This window comes from Ptychodera flava, chromosome 22 (assembly GCF_041260155.1).
Source record: "Ptychodera flava strain L36383 chromosome 22, AS_Pfla_20210202, whole genome shotgun sequence".
Lineage (NCBI taxonomy): Eukaryota > Metazoa > Hemichordata > Enteropneusta > Ptychoderidae > Ptychodera > Ptychodera flava.
This window is the reverse complement of record NC_091949.1, coordinates 24,717,405-24,741,323: the sequence shown is the minus strand read 5'-3', so window position 1 is coordinate 24,741,323 and position 23,919 is coordinate 24,717,405. Positions and strand designations below refer to the sequence as shown.

Genomic DNA, 23,919 nt, shown 5'->3' with positions numbered 1-23,919 from the left:
CAGAAACAAAAATTGCTACTCAGCAGAAAAAATATGGCAACTTTGTTGCACCTGAAGAACATTGTAGCCAATCATCACAATGAAATCATTTGGGGGTTTTCTCATAGGAGCTGCTACATGTTGAAGTAACTGGACCCCCTAGGGTTATGATAATTTGTAAGATTGTCCAGCACGAGCCCAGTTTACTTCAGGTTCACCATGACTTCTTCCTAAACCCTGATGCCTGGTACAGGAAAGAAGAACTCTTAAACTCTTGGCACGTAAATGCATTGCTATGAAATATAAAATTGTATACCCCTGTGGCATTGCTAATGCAGACGTCTGAGAGACGAACATGGACACTCAAATGCATATTTTACACATTTTTATAGATCATTCACTTTGCACATCACAAGTCACGCATGTTCAAGGTGGCGAAAACAGAATTTTCACACCTGCACCAGGGTTATTTATGAATATAGAAGCCAGCACCTCATAAAAATTGCACTTATGGAAGGTGGGCCTTTACGGTTGATTTGCGACACGCACAACCGGGAGTAATTTCGACATTACTCAGACACTAGCAGTAAAGTTTTAATTATGCTTCTGGGTGCATGCACAAAGTATACTTAAAGTTTCATCAATCTTCCGAAGTGATTTGACGACGGAATGCCACACCTGGTACCTACGGAATGTCACCATGGCACAATCTGATAACTTTTCCGAAGCAACAGCGGGACCTCAATCCATATGGTCATCCGTTTCTAGGACATTCGTCTCCTCCAACATCCTGAAAGATTGCATCTTTCTGGGTTCCAGATATTACCATGGCGATTATTACATCAATTCAATTGATGCGCTTCCATGAAGAATATCCAGCCAGTACGCTTTTCACGAGATAACAACATTGATAAAATCGCTATCTCTCAAAAGATCAATATTGGGGGGATGATGACGGAACGTCTCCAGAAAGTGCTCATTCGTCATTTATCATCATGTTCTTATTCGCGCTTTCTGTACACAGATATCCCATCTCACTATATATAGTTCAAACAGGAAGTTACAGGACCATGGGCGCACAATGGGGAATTACTGATGATGCAGCCATTTGCATACACCGGGACGGGAGTTTTGAATTCTCATAGCATCGCTTTGACCGTATGATAAATTTGAATAATCATGATAGGCACTTTCATGACATATGCAAAGAGGGGTCAAATGGTCGTACAGGGAACACATTTGAAACATACGCATTCTCCGACACAAAACGGAACATTTTTTAAGTTTATTTTCAACTCAAGTTTAATCACTATATATTCACAGATATCATATGCAAAATTAAAATTCAATGACGATGAACCCCTCAAACATGACAAAATTATGGGATTCTGGGACCAAACATGGAACGTCCGATTAGTAGCGTGGCTTTTTACATTTGCATACTTAAGATAATCTGGCTTTTATAAGGAAAGTTCCACTTTAACAGCTGTCTTTGATGGCTACCATATTTGACGGAATTTACGAATCATGATATTCATCATAAAAACACTTCTTTTGATTGGATAGGACAAAAACACGAAACATCTGGTCACAGGGACACTGAGGGCATCATGATCAGGGTCCTCCAGGACCAATACATTTACTACACACGATGTTGGCTAAAGTACATACACAAGATGATTGGCCTGTTTTCCCTATTGCATTCAGAGTCCCTTCATTGTGTACCTATTGTGACTTGCTGCAACAAATGTTACAACATTATTTATTTGCTATATTAAACGAAAGTCACATGCGCCATGACCAGGTTCCCTTCAACAAACAAGTTCTGAACTCTGAAAGTTACAGCTCCAATAGATGTAACATTTTAAATATTTTTACTTTTCAGCTTTGTTGCTCATTTTTGTATTACATTGACAGATTCTTGGATGGTTACTTGTTCATATCCTCAAAATGCCTGCTATTCAACTAGTCAACACAGACTGCGTGTGTTACGTCTTATGTTATTGTTGACAACTGAATCCGACTAGAATTAATATGTCAACAAAGACCAATTTGACCCTTGATTTCCTAAACGAATGGCTTCATTCATGAAAGTAGCATGAACATAGATTATATGCAAATGTGACGAGTCACCATCTATAGAGAATGTTCACATGCCCAAAATCGTGCACTATATGCATCTACAAAAACACTGCATACCGTGCACATAATATGCTGTATTTCAACATACCTTGAGGATAAGGAAAAGGAAATGTATTTGTTTTAAAATAAAATAATGAATATTTCATCACAATTCATTACAGTGTTGTTGCACTAAACATTGTAATAATGAGTGAATTTTAATTGGCATCATTGGTACAAGAAAGTAAACGCTTTGCCGGGTTCTCAGTCACTACAGCTCTACATTGGACAATGATAAAACCCTACTACATGCAACTTCAGATACTTGGAGACTTGCAGGCGGATATCTTCTCATGATATAATAGATTTATCGCTTCTCGTAGTTTTCAATTATGTGACTTCTGAAGTATAACACCTCTCTTTGTGATTCACATACAGCATGTTCATTTTTAGCCGGATGCCGGCCAAATTGACCGGCTACTTTCGTATTTTGGCCGGCTACTTTTCAACACTGTTTCGCTCTCTGGCCCGGAAATTCTGGTTTTGATAACAATAATTAGATTTTTTGGTGGTCTTGCAAGCCGCAGATAATATTTCAGAAGTGCCGATGTGGCTATATGTAGTCTAGCAATTTACGCGGTGAACTTGTTGCTATCACTGTAGTACCGCAATCAGCGAACGTGTTGTACTGTACACCGTGACTAGGAATCGCTCTCGAGGTCAACCTCGCTCGCCCGATCACAGCCCGAATTATTCCGACGTTCACATCGGGTATAGCCAAAATTGGACTAACATACAATTACGTTATGCCCGCGAACAGCCGACCATTTCCGAATGAAGCCGACTTTTGTTTCGCTCAAACGCGGAAGAGAAAGTCGACGCTCGAGAGCTTTGGTTTTCTGCGTAAGAGTAGGGCCTAGTCTGATGGGTTTGGTAGGTTTTTGATCAAATCTAAAGCGACCACAAGTTACTGAGTCTCATTTTTCATACTTTCGAAACGCCACGTCAATCTATCCATGGTCGATCACGATGTCAACTCAAGTCGATCGACATCGCGTTTTGTGGAGGGGCCGTGGTTGTGTGCATCGCGGAAGAGAAAGTCGACGCTCGAAAACTTTGATTTTCTGACTTTGTCTGTTGGTTTTGGGAGGTTTAGATCAAATCTAAATAAACAAAAAATTACTTGGTCTCACTTTTCGTACTTTTGAAAAGCTACGTCGATCACAGTGTCAAATTTCAGGTCGACCGATATCGCGTTGTGTGTACTGACTACCGGTGCTTTGTACACACACGGTGTAGTACAGGCTGGCGTTCAGTGTCGTTAGTTTGAGGTTTTATCAAACATGAACACTGAAATTTAGCTTTCATTTTCAATTATATTCAACATCAGCAAAAAATCAATAATCAGCTCGCGGATTCGTTTTATTGTGAAATTAGTACAGTGAATTAAAATCACTGAAAATTGTGTTCCTATAATTCATTGAATTGAATAAACTCTTTGATTTTACTGTATCTTCAATCAAGTTTATTTAAATCAGTAAAACACTTTGTGCAGCCAGGCTGGTCAGGATTCTAGCGGATCGTTTTCTGGGTTGTGAAAACCCCTATTCTATGATGTATTTCAAAATGTTTGTTCAAGTCATGAGCTAAACATAATTCTACACAACAGTCTGGTGAAATTTTGCTATTATCCATGTCAACTGAATGCAGTTGACAGGCCCGAGTGATATCAACTTAATTTTTCTGACTTTTTTAAACTTTATCCCTTGAAAACATGTTGTAATTGGCAATGATAATGATTATTCTGTATGGTGAAATGGTCTTAAATACTGTACAAGAATGCATAAAATTACTCCAAAATGTCTTCAAAATTTAAAAATTTCTTGCCCACACACAGGGACGGGGACCCCGTCCCTGAAACCCTCTCCCCCTTTGTGTATGTTGAAATAGCCTTTTATACACTTGTATAAGAATGCATGAAATTGCTCAGAAATGTCTTCAAATTTAAAAATAATCCTTAACACTCTCATGCTGAAATGGTCTTTCCGTACAGTACAATAATGCATGAAATTACTCCAAAATGCCTTCAAATTTTAAAAATTTCTAGCACACAGGAAACCCTCCCCCTGTGTGTATGTTGGAATAGCCTTTTATACACTGTATAAGAATGCATGAAATTGCTCAGAACTGTCTCCCCCGCCCGCCCAGGGATTCTGGTTGCACACAGAAGCTAACCGCCTACTTTTCTGAATTTTCCGCCTACTTCAAAAATTTTTGAGAACCCTGCACATATGCAGTAAATTCATTCACTAGTTCACTGGGTTGCAATCTCTCTGCACTAACATGCCGCTTTTTATCTTCAGGTAGGAAATCAAAATTGAGACATTAATGGTTAATGTCCAATTCGGGGGCTTGCTCCAGAAAAATTGAAAATCAGCAAATTCAAATATGATATTTAAGACAATCAGCGAGCTATGATGCATAGCTTTGATCGCTCATGAATATTTATGAGTTGGGTATTATTCCCACAAGCTCTTGCCCTACACCTGAGAGGCGAATTAAAAAATGTATTGGCACGACCATATGCCGCTAGGTTGCAATATAGCATGCCAATACATGGAGCAAGTCGCTTGAAGTGCCTAACCACAGCACAAGTTTTGCCCATAATTCAATTTGTTACACAGGCAGCTAGTTTAACAGTGACTCCCCAAGGGACCGAACAACCACATATAATCATCGGACTATTACAGAATTCAGCAAATCCATGCACTTTGGCCAAATTCTTGAATTTTTCATGTGACTTTGACATGTGCTTTTTTCTACTCGGTGAAGCATAGCTGACATATGCTTTCTCCATGGTGACACATGACCGACCCGGCTGGCGCAATAAAAGAGGACTCAGAAAATCACTGAGCATGTGCAGCAGTGCTTTCGGTTTTTATCCCTCTATGCTGATGGATATTTGCGATGAACACTTGAAATGGTTCGAGAGCTTAGGACGTCTGAATCTTGATTAGAGATTTTGTGCAGTGTCTCCAAGAACCACCAATTTCAAGATAAACATTGGCTGCCCGTCTCACAGACAAACACTTAACTGTCTGAGCTGGAACAATAGCATTTTCAGCCCAATTGGCTCAATGACCATAATACATAATCAGAAATTTGGCCTAGCTCAATTGTAGAAGCAGATCACCTATGGAGCACCTGGTCAACACTCCAAAAAGTCATTCAATGTATACTTTGTGTTTGTGATTCTCTTCTGTGACAAATTGAGTTTGCGAAAACAAAAATTATCTAATATTCTCGAGCCGAGTGTAAATGTCAATTCAAAGCCTAGAACAATTGCTGCATAAATTAGCTGACCTTATGATGTGGTCACTGCAGCTGAGCATTTTAAATTTCTTTTCATCCATCCCTCTTGTAGATCCATCTGCTGATACAGGAACACTGGCCGACAGCACGACTACGCATCCATCCAAGCCAGAAAACTAATAAGTAACAAGATGGAGCAATTACGGCTGCTTTGCCCTCCATTCTTAGACTGTAACAAGTTTAGAATGGATTATGCCACGAACAAAGCTCTCTTTCAACGTGAGAGGCGGCAGCAAAATCAGTCAGAAAACGAACCATAATCATTCACCTTAGACGCCAGTACAACAGAACACCTGAACTCATGCAGAATAAAGTTGTCCTGTTTGCTCTGGCCTTGGAAAAAATTCTCCTTGATTCTGAATCCTTCAATTTTTTCCCATTCCAACAGCTGACCAGAGCCGTTCAAATACTCTTTACAAAACAACGTCAGCAACAGAACAGCAAATTATTTTCCCAGCAACGAACGTGATGAAGTCACCTGATCTATGCTGTACATTCAATTCTGCCGAGCTTTTGTGAAATTCCGACACTCAGCTTACTTTGATTTAATTTCCTCCTCACAGAATTCTTCACAGTCCAACATATACAGAGAAACGTATACCATTTGTCCTGCTTTTCCGCAATCACAAATACGGAGAATTTCTGATTTAGAGTGTGCTGTAGTTCCATACTAGCTGTAAGGCGAAAATGTAATTCCTGCTTCCTACACAGCTTAATGCCACGACAAATGACATCCAATGCTGGCAGGCTTCATATTTGTATGATAGCGATGACATTTTTTTTTCCTCCGGCAGACTAGATAAAAGATGCTACCGCTTAATGAGCATTTCACATGGGTAAGCTTGTTTGTAGTTATATTTTTTTTGAATTATTATATATACAGTAACCAGCTAGTAGTTTGGATTAAAAAAAAGCTTTAGAGAGAAAAAAAAGAAGCAATCTGCGAAGAATTGCATTAATCACGCCTTCAAATTACATTTTCCTCATTAAGGAAACGCCAATCCATTTGTCGCAGATGGTATTTTATCTTGCCAAAATCAAAGTGAGCTTTATAGCGTTCCACAAACATACCATTTTCCTGATATGATATTGGTTTTTCTCAGTGTCGGTTTGGAATTCCACAAACTTCAAGGCAATAAATGAACAGTGTACAGATGAAAGATTCAATTGCACACAGTCGTAAAAATATTATGGGATATGATTCATTGTGTACAGGAATGTGAGCGATTTGTAAGAACCGACAATTTTACATAGTTACCGATGTTCTCGTTATTACATATCCACTCGAGCAATTCACATGGTTATCAAAATTGCATGATAAGCCCAAGAATTAAATATGAATGATGAAAAATTATGATTCCCGTCGTTGCATCAGTCACAAAAGAGGAGAATTAAGTCGACTCTTTACATGCTGAAGGTAGCGTAAAATTTCATATGCAAACTCGATTAGTAGAGAGGAGGGGGGTCAAACTGTGAGCCTCCCCCTGGGACATTCCTTGCTGAGAAGGTCACAAAACCTTCCCACTTGGCCTCTAAATCTTGAGAGAAGGAAGCTGATGTTATTTGAACGGGCTTCCATAACTCTATATGATTTATATAAATTTGAAGATTTATTGACCGAATCTGAGTGGAGGAATCTCTTGTGTTTTCTTCAGGGAATGGGTCATAAACCTCACAATAAAACAATTTTACTAATGGACGCTGAGTTTTTGGTGTGAAGGCAAAATGTTATCGGTGGCTCAGTGTCGTTAACGGCAATAAAACGGCCAAATCACACTGCTGATTCCAACCATCTTCACTCTTTCTACTGATGGATTCAGAAATATTTGATTCCAAGAAAAAGATGTCAAAGATTCAGACCGTGATTTTCATGATTAACTCGCAGCAAGTTTGAAATAATCAAGTACAAAATATTTGAGGGTTTTTCTTTTATACAAAATGGATGACAAAAACCACATTCAAAAGAAAACACATCTCCTAAACTAGTGAAACATAGAAATTATTTTGTCTAGTCAGCAATATATTCTGTCTATACAAATGACTGTGGCAGTCTTTCAAGAGGAAATCAGTCAGTAGGGGAGGAGGATGGAAACTCGTTTCAGAGATGTAATTATTGATTGTTTCCCTGTAATTGTTTTTTGAAAAGTAATAGAAAAATAGTGACAATGTCACTGGTCGCTCCCATATAGTTATCAAAACAAGCTAAAATCAAGCTAAAAGATTTTTTTATCACAAATAGAAACAATTCCCCCAATAAAATAAAATTATACAAATTTCACCAGAATTTGATCAAATCTTACTGACGTCACCCGTAAAAACCTCTACACTAAGTTTCAACTCAATCGGACGTGTGGTTTCAGAGTTAAAAAAAATTTTTGATCAAAAATGAAAAAAATAGCCAAAAAATGCAAATATGCAAATTTCAGATTTGAGAAAGGTCACTCCTATGCACTTCCATACCAAGTTTCAAATCAATCAGACTTGTGGTTTCAGAGAAGAAGATTTTTTGACCAAAAATGGGAGAAAATTACAAAAAAATTCATGAAAAATAGCAAGTCCAAGATACTGACCCAAGATGTGCACAATCATTTCAGGTCAGCCCAAGTACTTACATGCTAATTTTTCATCTAATCTGCTCAGTGGCTATTGAGATTTTCAATAAAATGTAAACTTGTAAACATATATACATATGGCTATGGGAGCTAACAAACGACCCAATGGTCGACAGAGCTCTGCTGTGTTATGAAGAGAGCAACGTTTTGTGACATATGTATTGATGAAGAAGGTTGAGATCTTTGATAGCTCATTTCAGGATGGCCTGACCTAAAATGGCAAAATTAGCTGCAAAAATACAAAATTGATGATTTCATCATAATTATGTATAAAAATGTATACCAAATATCAAAGCTATCACATGAGTAACTTTTGAGAAACAAATATTTTGACCAAAAACGGCAAAAACTGACCCAAAAATACAAAAATTGAAGATTTCATCAAATTTCACTATATCACACTAAGAGAACCCCCAGGAACCTGTATACCAAATATCAAAGGCATCAGACAAGTAGTTTTTGAGAAACACATTTTTTGACCAAAAATGGCAAAAATTGCACCAAAAATACAAAATTGCAGATTTCATCATATATTCTGTAAATCATATTTAGTTTATCTGTAGGAACCTGTATACCAAATATCAAAGCTGTCAGACGAGCGGTTTTGATGAAATAAATTTTTGACCAAAAATGACAAAAAATTCCTTAAAAATACAGATTTGCTTATTTCATCATAATTTGAACAAATCCAAGTTGGGCTATCCCTAGGGACCTGTATACCAAATATCAAAGCTGTCAGACGAGCGGTTTTGATGAAATAAATTTTTGACCAAAAATGACAAAAAATTCCTTAAAAATACAGATTGGCTTATTTCATTACAATTTGAACAAATCCAAGTTGGGCTATCCTAGGGACCTGTATACCAAATATCAAGCTGTCAGACGAGCGGTTTTGATGAAATAATTTTTGACCAAAAATGACAAAAAAATTCCTTAAAAATACAGATTTGCTAATTCATCACAATTTGAACAAATCAAAGTTGGGCTATCCCTAGGGACCTGTATACCAAATATCAAAGCTGTCAGACAAGCGGTTTTGATGAAATAAATTTTTGACCAAAAATGACAAAAAAATTCCTTAAAAATACAGATTTGCATATTTCATCACAATTTGAACAAATCCAAGTTGGGTTATCGCCTAGGGACCTGTATACCAAATATCAAAGCTGTCTGACCAGCGGTTATGAAGAAGGAGATTTTTTACCAAAAACGCCTTTTTTGGCACTAATTTGCATATTTTTGGCAATGACAACTTCATTTGAACAAAATCTCATCTACAGCCCATCATCCATGTACACACCAAATATCAAGATGAAATGTGCAGCGGTTTTGGAGTTTTTGATGTTGACGGACAGACATACAGACATACAGACATACAGACATACAGACATACAGACATACAGACATACAGACATACATACATACAGACATTTTCCTAGCCTATAAGAATAGCTTCCATTGCCATATATACATATGGCTATGGGAGCTAAAAATCAGAGTAACAGGATGTCTACAAATTGTAGTAGCATGTAGTCTGAAGCAGCAAAATTGGAACCCGACAAATTCTATGTGATAGCGCTATTGCTCATTAATCACAGAAAATTCTGTCTTAAATTAATGCTGATAAGAATTACAACTTCATGTTGGGTCACAATATATTGTTTGATGGTTTCGCAGCCGCCAACCCAACCCTCCCTCCCCTTCACTTCCCAAACTTGTCTGATCGATTAGACACCCACTAAAAACTAACAATCATGAATTATTCATAAGCTACGAGGTCAGCTAGACAGAGTGTTTTTTTACAAAGTGCGTTTTGAGGTAACACAAGTGTTATTTTGTGCTGGGAAGTTTGGGATTTATTAATTAATGATGATTCTGCCGTCTAGGGTAAAATTATTCGAATCCTGTTTCACTTTCCTACTTCTTACCACCATCTTCTTGACAAAACTTTGTACTAAAGGAACAACACAAAGCAAATGAACGACAAAACATACCCTGAAAAAAAGTTTTAATTAATTGGAGCTGAGTTTTTAAAAACTGTAGATGAAACATTTGACAGAAGCAATCAACTGAAGATGTGCTTTGTCAGAACAAAATTAGCATAAAAAATCGTACATTCAGCTGATTGGGCTTCTGGTGATGTCAATACCCCCAGCAAAGTTTCCACAGTCAATTCGTTTCATCAGAAGCAATCCACAACATCTCAAAACTATGGCAATGTCAAGTGCATAGACCGCTTTCACAATGCTACTTGACAATCACACAGGTCTATATATTTTGAGTTATTTGCTACAAAGATGCAGTATTCTCCTTTCCTGTCCCTGACGCACCCGGCTTCCTGAGCTAACAAATGTCTGCCTGGCAGTGAACACCACAGAATCTATTTTTTTTGAACTTCAACAGGCTAAATATTGCAAATTAGTCACATGTTTGCCCAGTGTGGCCGCAGAGACCAACTGAAAATGTCAGATATCAAGAAAATATATTTTAGTCACTATTTCTATACTACCCTCTACAAATGCAAATGTTAACATCAAAAATAACATCAAAAACAAGTACCCTAGTCACTATGCAGCACACCCGGTTTGCATAGCCACAACATACAGAATTCTTTTTGATGAGCCAAGCTCCAACCTCTCCAAGATTTATCGTTTTGAACTGCAAATACACTCACACAGATCCTCAAAAAATGCCAGGGAATAATTTATGGCCCGCTGATTGTTGGACACCAAAGACTTCGGAGCAGCCAGGAATTATGAAATGTTGATTTATAATATCACGCAGCTAATATAACATGTTCGTATTCCCTACGGAGCTTGAGTAGACTAATTAATATTTTAGTATGTTTACCTTCCTAATTGACGCTCAAAAAATTTCACAACTGTGGTAATAGTTCCATATTTCAAATGGCCGAGCCATGACCTGTAGGAATAATTCATGATAATTTTTTTCCAGTTATGCCTCAAAGAGATGCACGTATCCTTGATATGCCTGAGTAGTTTTAATCAGAAGCACGGTGTATCAATTATCAACTACATCAATTTTTTCTTTAAGAGAGTTCATTATATTAGAATTATTTTTATTGGAACATTTCTTAGAGGGATACTGTCAGTATAAATGTAATTTTGAAGTAACAACTTTTTTTTTTCAATGTTGAAATGTGATTAAGCTTGCGATAGAGGCTCGCCATAACAACTTACTGAAATACGAGCATGATGCGTGAAATGATTACTCAGAAAGCGAAGGTAGGGGAAAGTCACAAACTGTGCTCTGTGACCAGAAATAAGTACCGCTAATCCATGCTTTCATACTTATCCTCCCATTCAGATTTGTAACTGGACAGACGAGGGGAGAGAGAGAGGCGCGACAGTCAGTCGTCATTGTTCTGAAGGTTAAGAAACAGTAAGGAGAGAAGTGCTTCACATAAGAAGTCAGACCTACGACTCAATGCTTGAACCAGTTACTGCACAAACCAGAGAGTGGCAGTCGCCAGCCCAAATGAAATCACGGATGGTTAGGAGGTGAAACAAACACAGCACTCGCGACGGCTATCACGTTACATTTCACGACCTTTTAAAAGCTTAAAATGGCCTGGAACTTATCAACGGCAACTCTTGCTATGACAACTGAACAGTAACTGGAGTGGAATCTCACAAGCCACACTCTGCTGTTCCCCCTCGGACATAATGACTATGTCTCTCTCCACCACTCAGACTGGCTGACGAGAAAACGGTTACAATCTGTTGCCACTGACGGAGAAGTTGAACCAGAGACCCCGTAGTGTTAGGTCGAACGCTCTGAGTGGCGACACATCCCAAAAACCAACAGTATATATTACAGAACATATATGCTTACACTAAAAACATGCCAGGGCGACTGGAGACAGCGCAGTGTTATCAGAGAGAGGCAGCCCATGGCACTATCATTCCATGGCTTGCAAAAATGTGCGGAGTGTAACTGTGCTAAGCATGGCCAGAGACTACAAATTATGTTGGCAAATCAGCACTTGGATAACTGCAGTCCCATCTCTTGACTTCCGTAATCCCCAAACAATGCTAATCTGAGGCTTTCAACATGCACGGCAGAGTAGCCCTGTGTTGGTTTGCCCCAACTCTTTTGTCCAGGCATTCAGAGATGAGTGCTGGCTGACAATCGCACAGAAAGAGATCCCTAAAATTGTTTGAAAATCTCCGACCGGAGAAAAAGGGGGGGGGGCTTGGTTTTCAGTGCTTACATTCTAAAGGAGGCTTGGGGGTGGCAAGAAAAGCAAAATTACTCCAAGTGGGATTGCCTAATTAGCGAAACCTCTTACTCATTGTGTAGACACCCACTAAGGATGGCACAAAGGCTATTGAGTACTTCTTCATTGGAAGACGCAACTACATGTCACTGATAGCCTACTTCAAGCTCCATCCCCTTAAAAAGTTCTACCTGAGTAGATTTGTTTTCTATGTGAAGGTGCAAATGACGCACGGGGACTGGGGCTACCGGTCTCGCTATCAAAACGCTACTTAGCTTCATAGTAACTTTTAAAAAGACTTTTTATACAGCGGGCTTAAAAAGTCTATTAACAAGAGGGCCACAGTGTGCTGTTAATGCATCCGACGAGACAGGACACTCTACTTGGATAGCCAGTACTTACTGTGAGTTCACCGGTTGCATTTGAATGACAAAGATGCGTGGCCACTGAGGCTCGGGCCCCTGTCAGCCTAACTGATCACGGCCCTTTTATTCAGCTTTTTCAAAAACACTGCATAAATTTTCCCCTGAGTCTGTGTACTCGGCAATTACGTCAAAGAAAGGGGCTGCATTTTTGGCGAGGCGATTTGCAAATCGGAACATTTGTGTCGACTGAGCCCCCATAAAAGGGGATGGCTGGATTAGGGCACTTTGAACAGAATGGGAGAACAAAACAAAAACCAACAGACATGACAATTCATAAACAGGAAAGGTAAACAGAGTGACAGCTAGGACCCACCTAAACACACGATACGGCCTCTCAATCTCTCTCACTAACCACAGCACTACAACTTCTTTTTTCTGAATTAAGTCATTCATGGCCCTGTCAAAATTAAGACATACAAACCTACACAAATAAGAGCGGACAAACATCAAGCTATTGTAAAGCAACCATAAAGTTGAGAAAATCCAAGCAAAATCGAACAAGAGCCAGGACGACTCGCATGTGCTCCTTATACAAAACCGGCAGTTTACCAAAGAGAGATCTGCGTTTAAATCCTACAATTTCATTGATGGCTAATAAAATCAAAATAACACATTCCGGGAGACCGAACGGCATCAAAACACAACTTTAAACCATCAGCCGTAATTGGATTTCAAAGAGCAGTGCAAGCGTTGCGGAGACAGTGGCAGCCCTAACGCAAAAACTCTGTGTAGGAACAGTGACGAGGACAATTTATTGAGAAATAAATCTGTAATTAGTGTTTGTCTCGGGAGCTAAAAGACCGACTTAAAATGTCATCTAATAGTACACGGCATAGGTTTCTCAGCATATGTTCCAATCCAAAGTAAAATACATGTTAAATCAAGCCCTTGTTTACATGTAATTTCATACCAATTTCTGGCTATCTTTTTAAATTAACCTTTACACGTCCAGACTGCAATCACCGAATCTTCAATATTCTGCTGTTTTGTGTGGTGTGCTATTAAGTGCAGATCTATCACAAGTTGTCTTACATTTCAAAGCTTGCAACTATCCTTTTTATGTATGACTCACTAAAATTAAACAGTAACCAACATTTTTAAGCATTAACGTGTTAATCACCCACATGTTGCCATGGTAACCCCTTGTTCTCTTCCACTACAAGACTTGCATCTGCTCGCCAGACATTGTTGCTAAGGCAACACTGGAAAATATCAAAGTTCCCTTAATCCCAGGATCTTTTCCTCCTCCAGTGAAGATACCATAGACACCGATTTATTTCCGTTCAATTTTGTATGTATTTTGTCACCTTGTCCTAGCCTATACCCAGCGGCATCTTTGGCCTTCAATTCGTTAAAATTTCTGATGCGATCATGAAAATCAGAATGGTTCAATACTCGGTTTCATGTCCAGTGAAAAAGTAATGGACAAGCTGATGGAAAAAAGAAGTCATCTTCAGTGCAAATAGACACCCTCCGGAAAAAAACTTAAGGAGCCTTACACGGAATTCAACAATAATATTCATGTATTCTTACAAGTCTCCTACTTGAAATTAACTGTGTGTTTAGTTGGAGAGGCTGTGCGTATTGTTCCCTCGTTTGATCCCCTTTGATAAACCACAACATTCTGGGCTTATTATCTCTCTCTTTGGTTGACCTGCTCACAAAACCCCCTCCTGGAGGAAAAACGGGCACTCCTCGTGAACAATACGCCCTTTCAGGCGAACAAAAACGATCTCGAGATGGAGTGTTCTTGTGGAAAACAGCGGACAAGAAACTCGAAACTCCGCGATGAATGGCGAACTGCGTGTAACGCGGCCTTTGCTGAGAGGAGCCTGGCTAATTGTATTAACCGCTTACTCCTGCACTCCACGTAAGAGGGGAGAATGCCAGGCGTCTCTCAATGATCTCGCCTTTCTTCCTGCGATTAACAGACTTTCAGTCTCTGTGAAAATACCAAAATTAGCTAAGACGGTGTCAAAATTGTTTATTGAAATGATTTGATGCGTAACGGTTCATTAGTATATTTTGAAGGATTACTTGGGCAAAATTGTGCAGCCTGGGAGATAGCCGCCACCTCTCTGAAGCTCCGAGCCAGCCACCAGATAAGCCCTGCTTGACCATCACCAAATCAAAAACCGGTTAGTTCCTATTTTTTTTTATACCACGGCTTAGAGGGTAAATTTACAAACAGACTAGTGCGGTGATAATAAAATACTTCAGAAAGTGCACTGTACATACGTACGTATGCGTACGGCCCCTCTAATCGTGCCAACCAAACTATGCTCTGGTAAAACCGAACACATCTCGCCGTTGGTTTGCACAGCCGGAGCATCGCTGCATGCATCGCATGCCTGCTCATAATTTCTCTTTTGTGAGAAAGTCCCCTGGTAGCCCGCAATCGGAGCAAATTCGAGGCGTTTTTGGTCCAGCCCCCTTGTTCAGATGTCATGTATGCGTTACAGGGGCACAAAAACTTATCTGAAACACTAGTCGCCTTACTGTCGACACGCTCTACCGAAAATTCAAATTGCCGTTCAGGGGTTTCTATTCTGCAGCGCTTTGGCACCCAGCGCCCGCTTTGAACACGATGAATGAAGGAAAAATGCCCCTGGTTTAGTATTACCAGCCACAACTCATTGACAAACATGGCATGATTTAGTACACCATTCGAAATTCAGACATGCTTGGGGTTTGGACTCTATCACAAAACTTTGCATCGGCTGGGCACACAACTTCTCACACTGACCGATAAATGGTACAAAACGCTGAACCGGAACGTACACAGAACAACCACGAAAACTTTACCAAGTACCCACAGGTTCACTGTACGCACACTTTCAACACACAACACAAGTCACGTTATAAACACGAAATTCAACCTCCCTACCTTGTGATCTGACGGTATGTGACGCCAACAGGATCGCAAACCCAACGACGAGTAGTCGATTATGTGACAGACGACCCGATCTTGCAGGAACCATGTGTTTATGAGAGGTACCCATATCGTACTACAGTCCAACACGTTACGAATTAAGCTACAGCCTTTAGTCCGACACTCCACTGAAGAAAATCACGGTCAAAGTTCGGTTTCTTCGCCCCAAAACCACCAGTCCACAGTTCCGGAGAGGAGATTTTGGCGAGTTGAGCTGCCTTCACGACCAAACTGCGACCATTCTACAAGACAGAACACCAATGATACTTGATGAGAATCGGCGCTCGTACATTCACCGCTTCTGAGGAGAGGGTGTTTATGTGGAAATAGGGCAAAAAGATTTCAAATCTGACATAATCTAGGACGAAACCATTTCGCTCGTGGGGGGCCGTGAATTTCTTACCAGAAACGATAGCCGAGTGCGGTTAAAAAGCTGATTCCTTCATGCGATTGGAGAAAGATTTGTCAAACCAAATCGTAAGCAGTCATGAATAGAGATGCGTCTTATCCAGGAAAGAGAACTGACGTTAGTTGTGGGATTCGTCTTTTTTCACTGAAGCACGTTCTATTTGTTTTTCGTGTGTACCTATCCTTTGGCAAATGGACTCTGACGGTTTCAAGATCCCCGCAATTTACTCGGCGCTAACAACGTTGGCGCCAGTGCGAATAATACCGCGATCGTGAAACTGACAATTGTTTGTGGAATTCTTACCCACGTGGTTCGAGTGTCTAATTGATGGTCAGTTCCGACAGGGATTGGCTGCAGATATATCAGGCATGGGGAGGGTCGATTTACTAAACTGTGTAAACGCCTTTGTCATTGGCACAAAATCCTACAAAGCGCAAAAAGCGATATGTTGACATGAGAAATCTGACGGCGATTATTTCAAAAGCGCGCAAATCTCAAATACAAATACAGGGAAATATTACAAAACACAGCGATGTTCAAGTCACTTATGCGCACAGACACTTGATCCAAAGCAGTTAAACTGGAAGCGCAGACTCAAAACAACCCGCGGTCAGTTTTGATATACCGCATGTGGCACACGTTGCGCTGGTCAAGAAAATGAATTTCGCGTCTGTCGCAAAGCTGTTCAGCAGGAACTGAGAAACGTCGGGCGCTTGGAATAATGGTACTTTACGTGACTGTTTTTTTTTTCCTGGCGACGTCGGAGTATGGCGTTTTGTCTGTTACGCGTTTCGTGATAAAACCCAGAGCAGATAAAAAGCGTCATTAATAGCTTGCAAATGGGGCTGATCATTTTTAAGGAGTCACGCGGAGCCAGTCATTTTCTTTCTGTTTCCCCTTCTTTTAAATTTTCCTAATTGTCTGAAGTACTTGCGAAGGCTAGGCACTTTGGTGGTTCCATCCACTGTTTTACATCCATGTTGGTTCCGACATCAGCAATATGGGCTTGGATAGACCAAAACAAAAAAAAAACACACGGAACATGGCCACGCCAAACGTCGACTGATAAAATGCTGTCTGTGGACATGTAAGTCAAGGGGTCGAAACCCAGTTCCACTCTCAGTCAAATTTGGTCAGTAATTATTTATTCTACCGGTGCTTCCTGGCGAACCGGGTTCAAATGTGTCCCCCTCCCCGCCCCACCGGCGTCATTCTCAAGGAAAATGCCCCTCCCCGTTTCCCGCCCCTTGTCCCCATACCCTAGTTCGAATGTGCAGCCCAGGTGTGTCGGATGCGCCTGGACGGGCAACTAACACAGAATCTAAAAATACATATTTGTTGAAGGGAGCGAGTCAGAGAATCATTAAAAAACGCCGGGTCGAAGGGCACGAGATTAACTGACTCTGTGCTGAAAAGTCCCCGTGCACTGATTCAACATATTATTTAGCGATTACGGGTCAAGTTAGTTTGCCTACGTCGTGTTTGTTTGTTTTTATCAGTTTCTGAGTAACACAGGTATGCCAAAATAGTCTGAGTATAGCCGTAGCCGGGATGGTCCACTTCAGCCGCAATCTCGGCTCTGGCGCCGGCCGTGTAATAAAAGTAGACAATCCGCGCGACAACGCCACATCAAATCGCAGTTTATCCTTTGAGCGAGGCCATACCGTGACGCTGCGCTAGTCACCACGGAATAAAGAAGTTGTGACTTCTTTCAAAAAGACAGACTAATAAAATTTCACAGCAACAAACATTGAGTGAATAAATGTTAGAAATTATTGGTACAACGGGAATAATAACAAGGCTCGATGCAGATGCTATTGTTTATTTTTTACAACTTTAAGAATGGTTTCAGTTCCACTCTTGTCGAAAACTTACATAACAAATTTGTCGCAGAAGCCCTGTAACCAACCAACCATTCACTTTCCTGTTTACATCTTGAGCCGGAAATTAATAATAGATATTGGCAAGTTAATGTCGTCATTGCTGTGTGTCTGGTTGAGGGGTATGGTGATTTTTACGAGGTTGAAAGGGACGGCCAGCCTGCTTATAAAGGCGAAGGTTTTTTTGTTTTTTCCTTGGTGAAACGATCACATGGACCGGCTGTTAACTCAGTCACGCAAGGTTTTCCTTGCAGTATCTCTTGAGACGGCGACATATTTGCCGTTGCACTCTCTCGTCACCCCGACGGCATTCCAAGATGTTGAAGGGAACGCAGGATCGCGGTTGGTTCTAGCCTGGGCGTGAAATCAAATGGAATCGTTCAGCTTCAGAGGGACATGGCAATTTGATAAAGCCGTGGTCAGTCGGTTATGCGGTTCACATCACGTCGCCGTGTTGCGTGCTTGTTGTAACAGCCGTGCCGTATGGCAATGTTTATTCCCGTTAGAGGACATTCCAGCAACGCGGACTAAAACTAACATTTGTGTATCGAATAACTTTTATCCCGCTTTTGTAAGATGAGCTTGTCGGGGGCACATTCTTGATGGCACTATTACTGTGTATAACCCCGACCGCGATAGCTAGCAGATGTGTGTCACTGGGAAAAGGCAACAGACATTTGCCTGAAGTGCGCCAGCACAGACGCAAGCGAAAGCGAATATGGCAGCACAGAGCGTAAGTGAATGTGTCTGTGTCGTCTACGTCACAACTAGGCGGGTAATATAATATTGAAATGGGGAATATTATCATCAATCATTACAAATCTTGCAGTCAGTCCATTTCTGATACCGAGGTGTCCCTTGTTCAAGGATAAGGCATTCTTGGCATACAGCATGAATGACCAGCTCACGATTTTTTTGGGAACAATTTCTGCCCTGGAATTCTGAAAATGCAACAGCTGCAGTCTTTGGATACATTCGTCCGCCTTGGTGATTTCCATAGCAACCACAGCCAGCTGATGAAGTGAGTCGCGTTGGATGCGTATAGTGATGTCAATGAAAATTCATGCGGTTAAATATTTTTTATTAGTAATCTGTAGCGTGGCATCTTCTAAACGTCACTCGGTTCAGAACCATTAAACCTCGAATGGCAAGCCATTTAATTCTCTCTATGTGTGTCGTACTTTTGGCAGACACATTGGCCAATTCCAAGGTATGACAATCATACACATGTGATTGGAGTGAGTCGTGTGGTAGTGGTTGAAATGATTTAAACGAAGTGGCCATCGGAGCTACTCGGGCAAATGCGAGCGTAATTAGTATAATTTATACGATAACAAGTTCCTAGTTATAGCAAAACAAATCTGCAGGACGGTCTTTGCGTGATATCAGTTTCCTGTGTTTTTGCTTTTGTTGTTGTTGTTGTTGTTGTTGTTGTTGTTTTGTGTGCGAGTGGACGTGTTTGTTCGGTTTGCTATCTTTAACCACTGAGGCACACATAGATTGAGTTTCGTGTTTGTGGACAATCTCTGATATTGTAAAAATATACATAGAAATGATCTCATGTCTATGTTAATTTTATTTGTCTCTGTACACAGGTGATTGGAGGGACACGCTGTATGGTCGTTATTGACTGTTAAAAGGTCATGGCAGCATTCTGAAACAAACATTTACCACTTTTTTATCGCCACATCAGAGATGTACCATAATATTTTAAGGGGATAGTCAGTATGCTAATATGAGATTATTTTCGCGTTTCAAAATTTATCATTTTTGGGGGGACTGTGCAAAGCATGCCCACCGATTTTTCTAAAATTTATATATATTTCCAGCTGACCTGAGTTTTTTTACTGTTGGCTACTCTAGCACTAAACAACAACAATAACAAAGTAATAATAATAATCATCAGAGACAGACACAGTGTTGGGGGATCAAGATCAACTACTTTAATACAAGTTGACAGGCTGCAAGCCAAAGTCCGCCACTCCGGTCGGACGAATTACAGAGCAAGGTAGAAGTATAATCGGGTAGTGTAGTGGAAGAAGAGGGAAAAAATTGTACGCTCGTTTAAGATTTGGGTGGGAGGGTGGGGGAACGCTCGAGGGTCAAAGCTAATAATGGATATCCAAGGGTAGCCTCGTTTCCACGATATCCAACACAGCCTCGAAGCCGCCCCATTTAAATTACAATAAAACAAGTATTATGGCACACCAAAAATAAGCACTGCTGAATCACCCGCTGAAGCATCCGCCCCCCCCTTCCCAGGATACAACGGTCCATCCCTTAGTTCACAGGTTGCGCAGAGGTCTGTGATATCCTGGTTTGGCAAACGTGAAGGAATCAAAGTCTGCTATACACAGTGTACTGTGCCAGGTCAGGTGATGCAACACCGAGTTGTCTTTTTGAGTTGTGCCCTTCTGTTTCCCGGCCATGGCATCCACAATCCCGAATACTTTTAAAAGCCGGCTAGTCGGTAGGGCTTCCGTGAGACCAGCGGTCCAATCAACCGCAAAACGGCCTCATCATTTCTCGAGTACTTCCAAATATCTGCTGAGACTGGCACTGAGTATCACAGTTGGCTAGCTGAGGAATTACAACACCCCTTTTTTGTCTTCTTCTCGGTTGAATGGCTCGATCACCCTTTTCATTGACCCGAGACCATAGACTGTTGGCCATGTTGCACATTTTGGTATACTTATGTTTCACATTAAAGCTGTCCCAGGACCTTACCCTGTCGGGTCCCATTAGTCAATGATAACGTGTTATGACGTACACACTGGATCCGGACCAGTATCGAGATTAGATAGCGATCGCGTCGAAAAATTTCTAATGGGGGTTGCAGTTCACCCGAGATAATTAAAAATACCGAAAATTCTTTCGCAAACAAAAACAAATTCCGAAGAAAACCTTTAGAATACAAGCAATCCAGCCCGATGGATAATTTTGTTGATATTTTTTAATAGATTACCATTTTAATCCATGTTTCTTTCAAAAATTCAATACAGTGTTGTACGGTAACGTAACCTTTGGTGCAGTGAACGACACACATTTGGTAAAATTGCGGGGGCTCTATCCCGACTTCGATGTTTGATCGATTTGACGGAGGCACAGAGGGTACTCGCAAAGCAAACGATTAGATAAGTGCGGATAAATGGTATCAGAGTGTCAAAGAACGTTGTAAATTCATCAGCTGTCCTCAGTCGTGGCTGTGCAGAACGATGTCGTGACGAAACCGTGAAAGGTCAGTCCTTCCGGAAAGATCCACTTGGGATGGATTGCCTAGAGTTGTAAGTGTTCGGCGAGGTGGTCGATAATGGATAGGTGCAGTGCGTGTGTGTGTGCATTTGTATGAATATTCATACATAACTACATACAAACAAATGTATAGATAGATACATACAAACATACCTACATTGACTGATTAATTGGTGGGTTGGTTGATTGATTAATTGATTGTGATCCTCTAACGGCTCATCCCTACTCACCATGGAGAGCACGGGTTGAGGGCTTCATATACACCAGTACTTCATAGCCGAAATACATTTTTAAAGCTGCCATAGCTATTACATACATATGGCGACCTGTTGCAGTTTTCAAAATGTTAAAGACATTTGAATCGTCCGTTTATCCACGATGGTGTCTTTATAATTCACAAAAGAAGCAGTGCATTAGTCAGTGACGTTTATACCTTTAAAAAAAAACGACCTTTTTATGTCGACGAAGTAAACGACCTTTTGGTCTAAAACCCAGTTTTCCCAACGACTTCCCACGTGATGACTGAACGTTCAAAACTGTTGCTACGAGTTAATCTTTCTCCTTACTCTACGGATGCCGTTAAGATGGTTGGCGCCGTGGTGAACAGGTGATTGGGGGGATCTTTCGCCCAAAGAAACCGCACTTGAGAAGGTGGCAGCGGCCAAACATGTTTCGTGATGTAAATCGAGCTTTAGCGTACACGATCTCGCCTGCCTACGTCATCGCTCCTGCCGAATTTAGAAACACTGACGCAGGATTTCCAAGTTCTGCGTTTCCAGAATCCACACACTTCAAAACCATTCGGTTTTAGAGGTGGTAAAATGGACCAGAAAATCACGCAAATGACGTCACCTTCATCGGCAACGCTTGGTTGCATTTGGCAAGCCCTCGCAAAAAATGACAGCTTTAGCAGACGAACAAAAAAAAAACAAAAAACCAAATCACAAATTCCTCTCGACCGGCGGCTTGTTAGCCAAATGACTAATGTCTACCGTTAACAATAACGTACTCAAAACCAGAGACGGTTGTCACCTCGTCGACGCCAAAGGTAATTTTTGGTAAAGCCTCTTTCTGTTTCTTTTTATCTCAAGTGTGAAAAATATTCCCGTAGTCCGATAAAAGGCCAGTTAAGAATAAATGTATTGTTCCTTGCGCTTAAATTGAAATGTAAATTGGAGAAAAAATGTGTTAAACTGGAAATCTCTGGTCAGAAAACGAATCCACTGAGGATTTTGAAGACAACAGAATGGCATCATGACATTTATTTCAGCTCGCCTTCAGTCTGCGCCGGTAATCAGTTCGTCGGGAAAATTATCTCGTCACTGTGATCCCTCCGCCAGTGAGTGGAGGGACGGCAATGATACAGCGACATCGCAGTTTGTCACTCTGTTCATTTTGAATCTTTTCGTACTGGAGAGGAAAATTCTCTCATCCACTGGTGTTTAAAATTGAATATGATCACATTTCAGTGTCTTTGCTTTACTAAGAATTTCTTCGGGAAAAGATTGCAAAACTTCACTCACAACTTTCGAAATGAGTTTGCACATGCGCCACACCAGAAAATTGTTAAGGGAATTTTCAAGACCAGATATCTGTGAATTCTTTCTTCCCTCTAACAATTTGAACGTCTAGGAGACACTGTGACTTTTTGTGTCTCAATAACATGATAGGGACTCGATCCGAATGGTCGAGATTCTTTGAGCTCAGTATGGTATGAACAACAGTTGAAACCTTCTGTGTCCGAGCCGAAGCTGAAGTAGAAAGTTTGAGATCTTGAAACGGAATTTCGAGCACGATGGCAATACGAAAACCATTCCTTAAGGCAGTATGCGCCTCTAAAGGGAAAACCTTAAACATTTGCTCAAATTTTCCTCGAGGGATCTTTCAACTATTCTCTTTCAAAATCAAGGGAATAATAAAACTTGGGAGTCACTGCGCAAATTTTGGTACTAGAGAAACAAATTACCCAAGATTTACCGATATTTGAAATTCAAAATGGCCGCCATCCCTATTGAGAAAAATAAAAAGTTCGATTTTCAAAAAACAAAGACAGTAAAAGTTTTTTCTTTACCTAGGGCTTCAATATGAGCCCCCACAAGTCGTAGACTAGAAAAGAATCGGAAAACATTGAGACTCCAAATAATTGTCCCCGAGGCGCGTTCTACGTTAATTACAATGCACATTTTATATCACCTACAATCATGGTTTTTCAGAAGGGGAAATCAAGAAAACCTGGTACAGATGAAATAAATTCAGATGAATGTGACAATGTGGCTGGTAAAGATACTTCTGAAGAAAGCAAAAAAAAAAACGCTGAATAGCTTATCAACAGAATATCAAAAGCAGGGACCCGGCTCCATATTTACATTCGTTACTGACAAGAAAGCCTTATCGATAAATACCCCGATTTGTCAAGAGAGAAGACAGGAACGTCTCAGGAGATTCGCATTCCTCAATTTCAACCTTACCTCGGAGGACTAAATGACCCTGGTCCTAGGGGAACAGCTGGACGAATAAATTAAGAGCAGTGAAACTTTGAATTTTTTACTGTTGCGTCCTGGGACGTATTGTTTTATGCAAATTTCAGCAGCGATGTTGCCCAGCAACACACGCTCACGCGCGGCGCTTCGTTGATAGGCGCTGCGATAACATTTGACCCCAGATGCCCCACAAGTCAGGTTGTCAGCGAGATGTCGC

At 40.6% G+C, this 23,919-nt stretch overlaps 1 protein-coding gene across 5 annotated transcripts in view; it reads right to left on the bottom strand.

The window, feature by feature from the left end:
• LOC139123024 (netrin receptor UNC5C-like) overlaps positions 1–23,919 on the bottom strand; it is a 199,722-nt gene that overhangs the window by 76,512 nt on the left and 99,291 nt on the right. For 2 of the 5 annotated variants that reach the window (XM_070688964.1, XM_070688967.1), the window contains exons 1-2: positions 16,085–16,236; positions 15,637–15,923 (exon numbers count right to left, since the gene is read on the bottom strand). In XM_070688964.1, the coding sequence (XP_070545065.1) occupies positions 15,637–15,751 (115 nt within the window). In that variant the 5' untranslated portion in view covers positions 15,752–15,923; positions 16,085–16,236. Of the gene's footprint in view, positions 1–15,636; positions 16,008–16,084; positions 16,237–23,919 lie in introns of those variants that run through there. The other 3 variants (XM_070688968.1, XM_070688965.1, XM_070688966.1) reach the window with 2 other exon arrangements.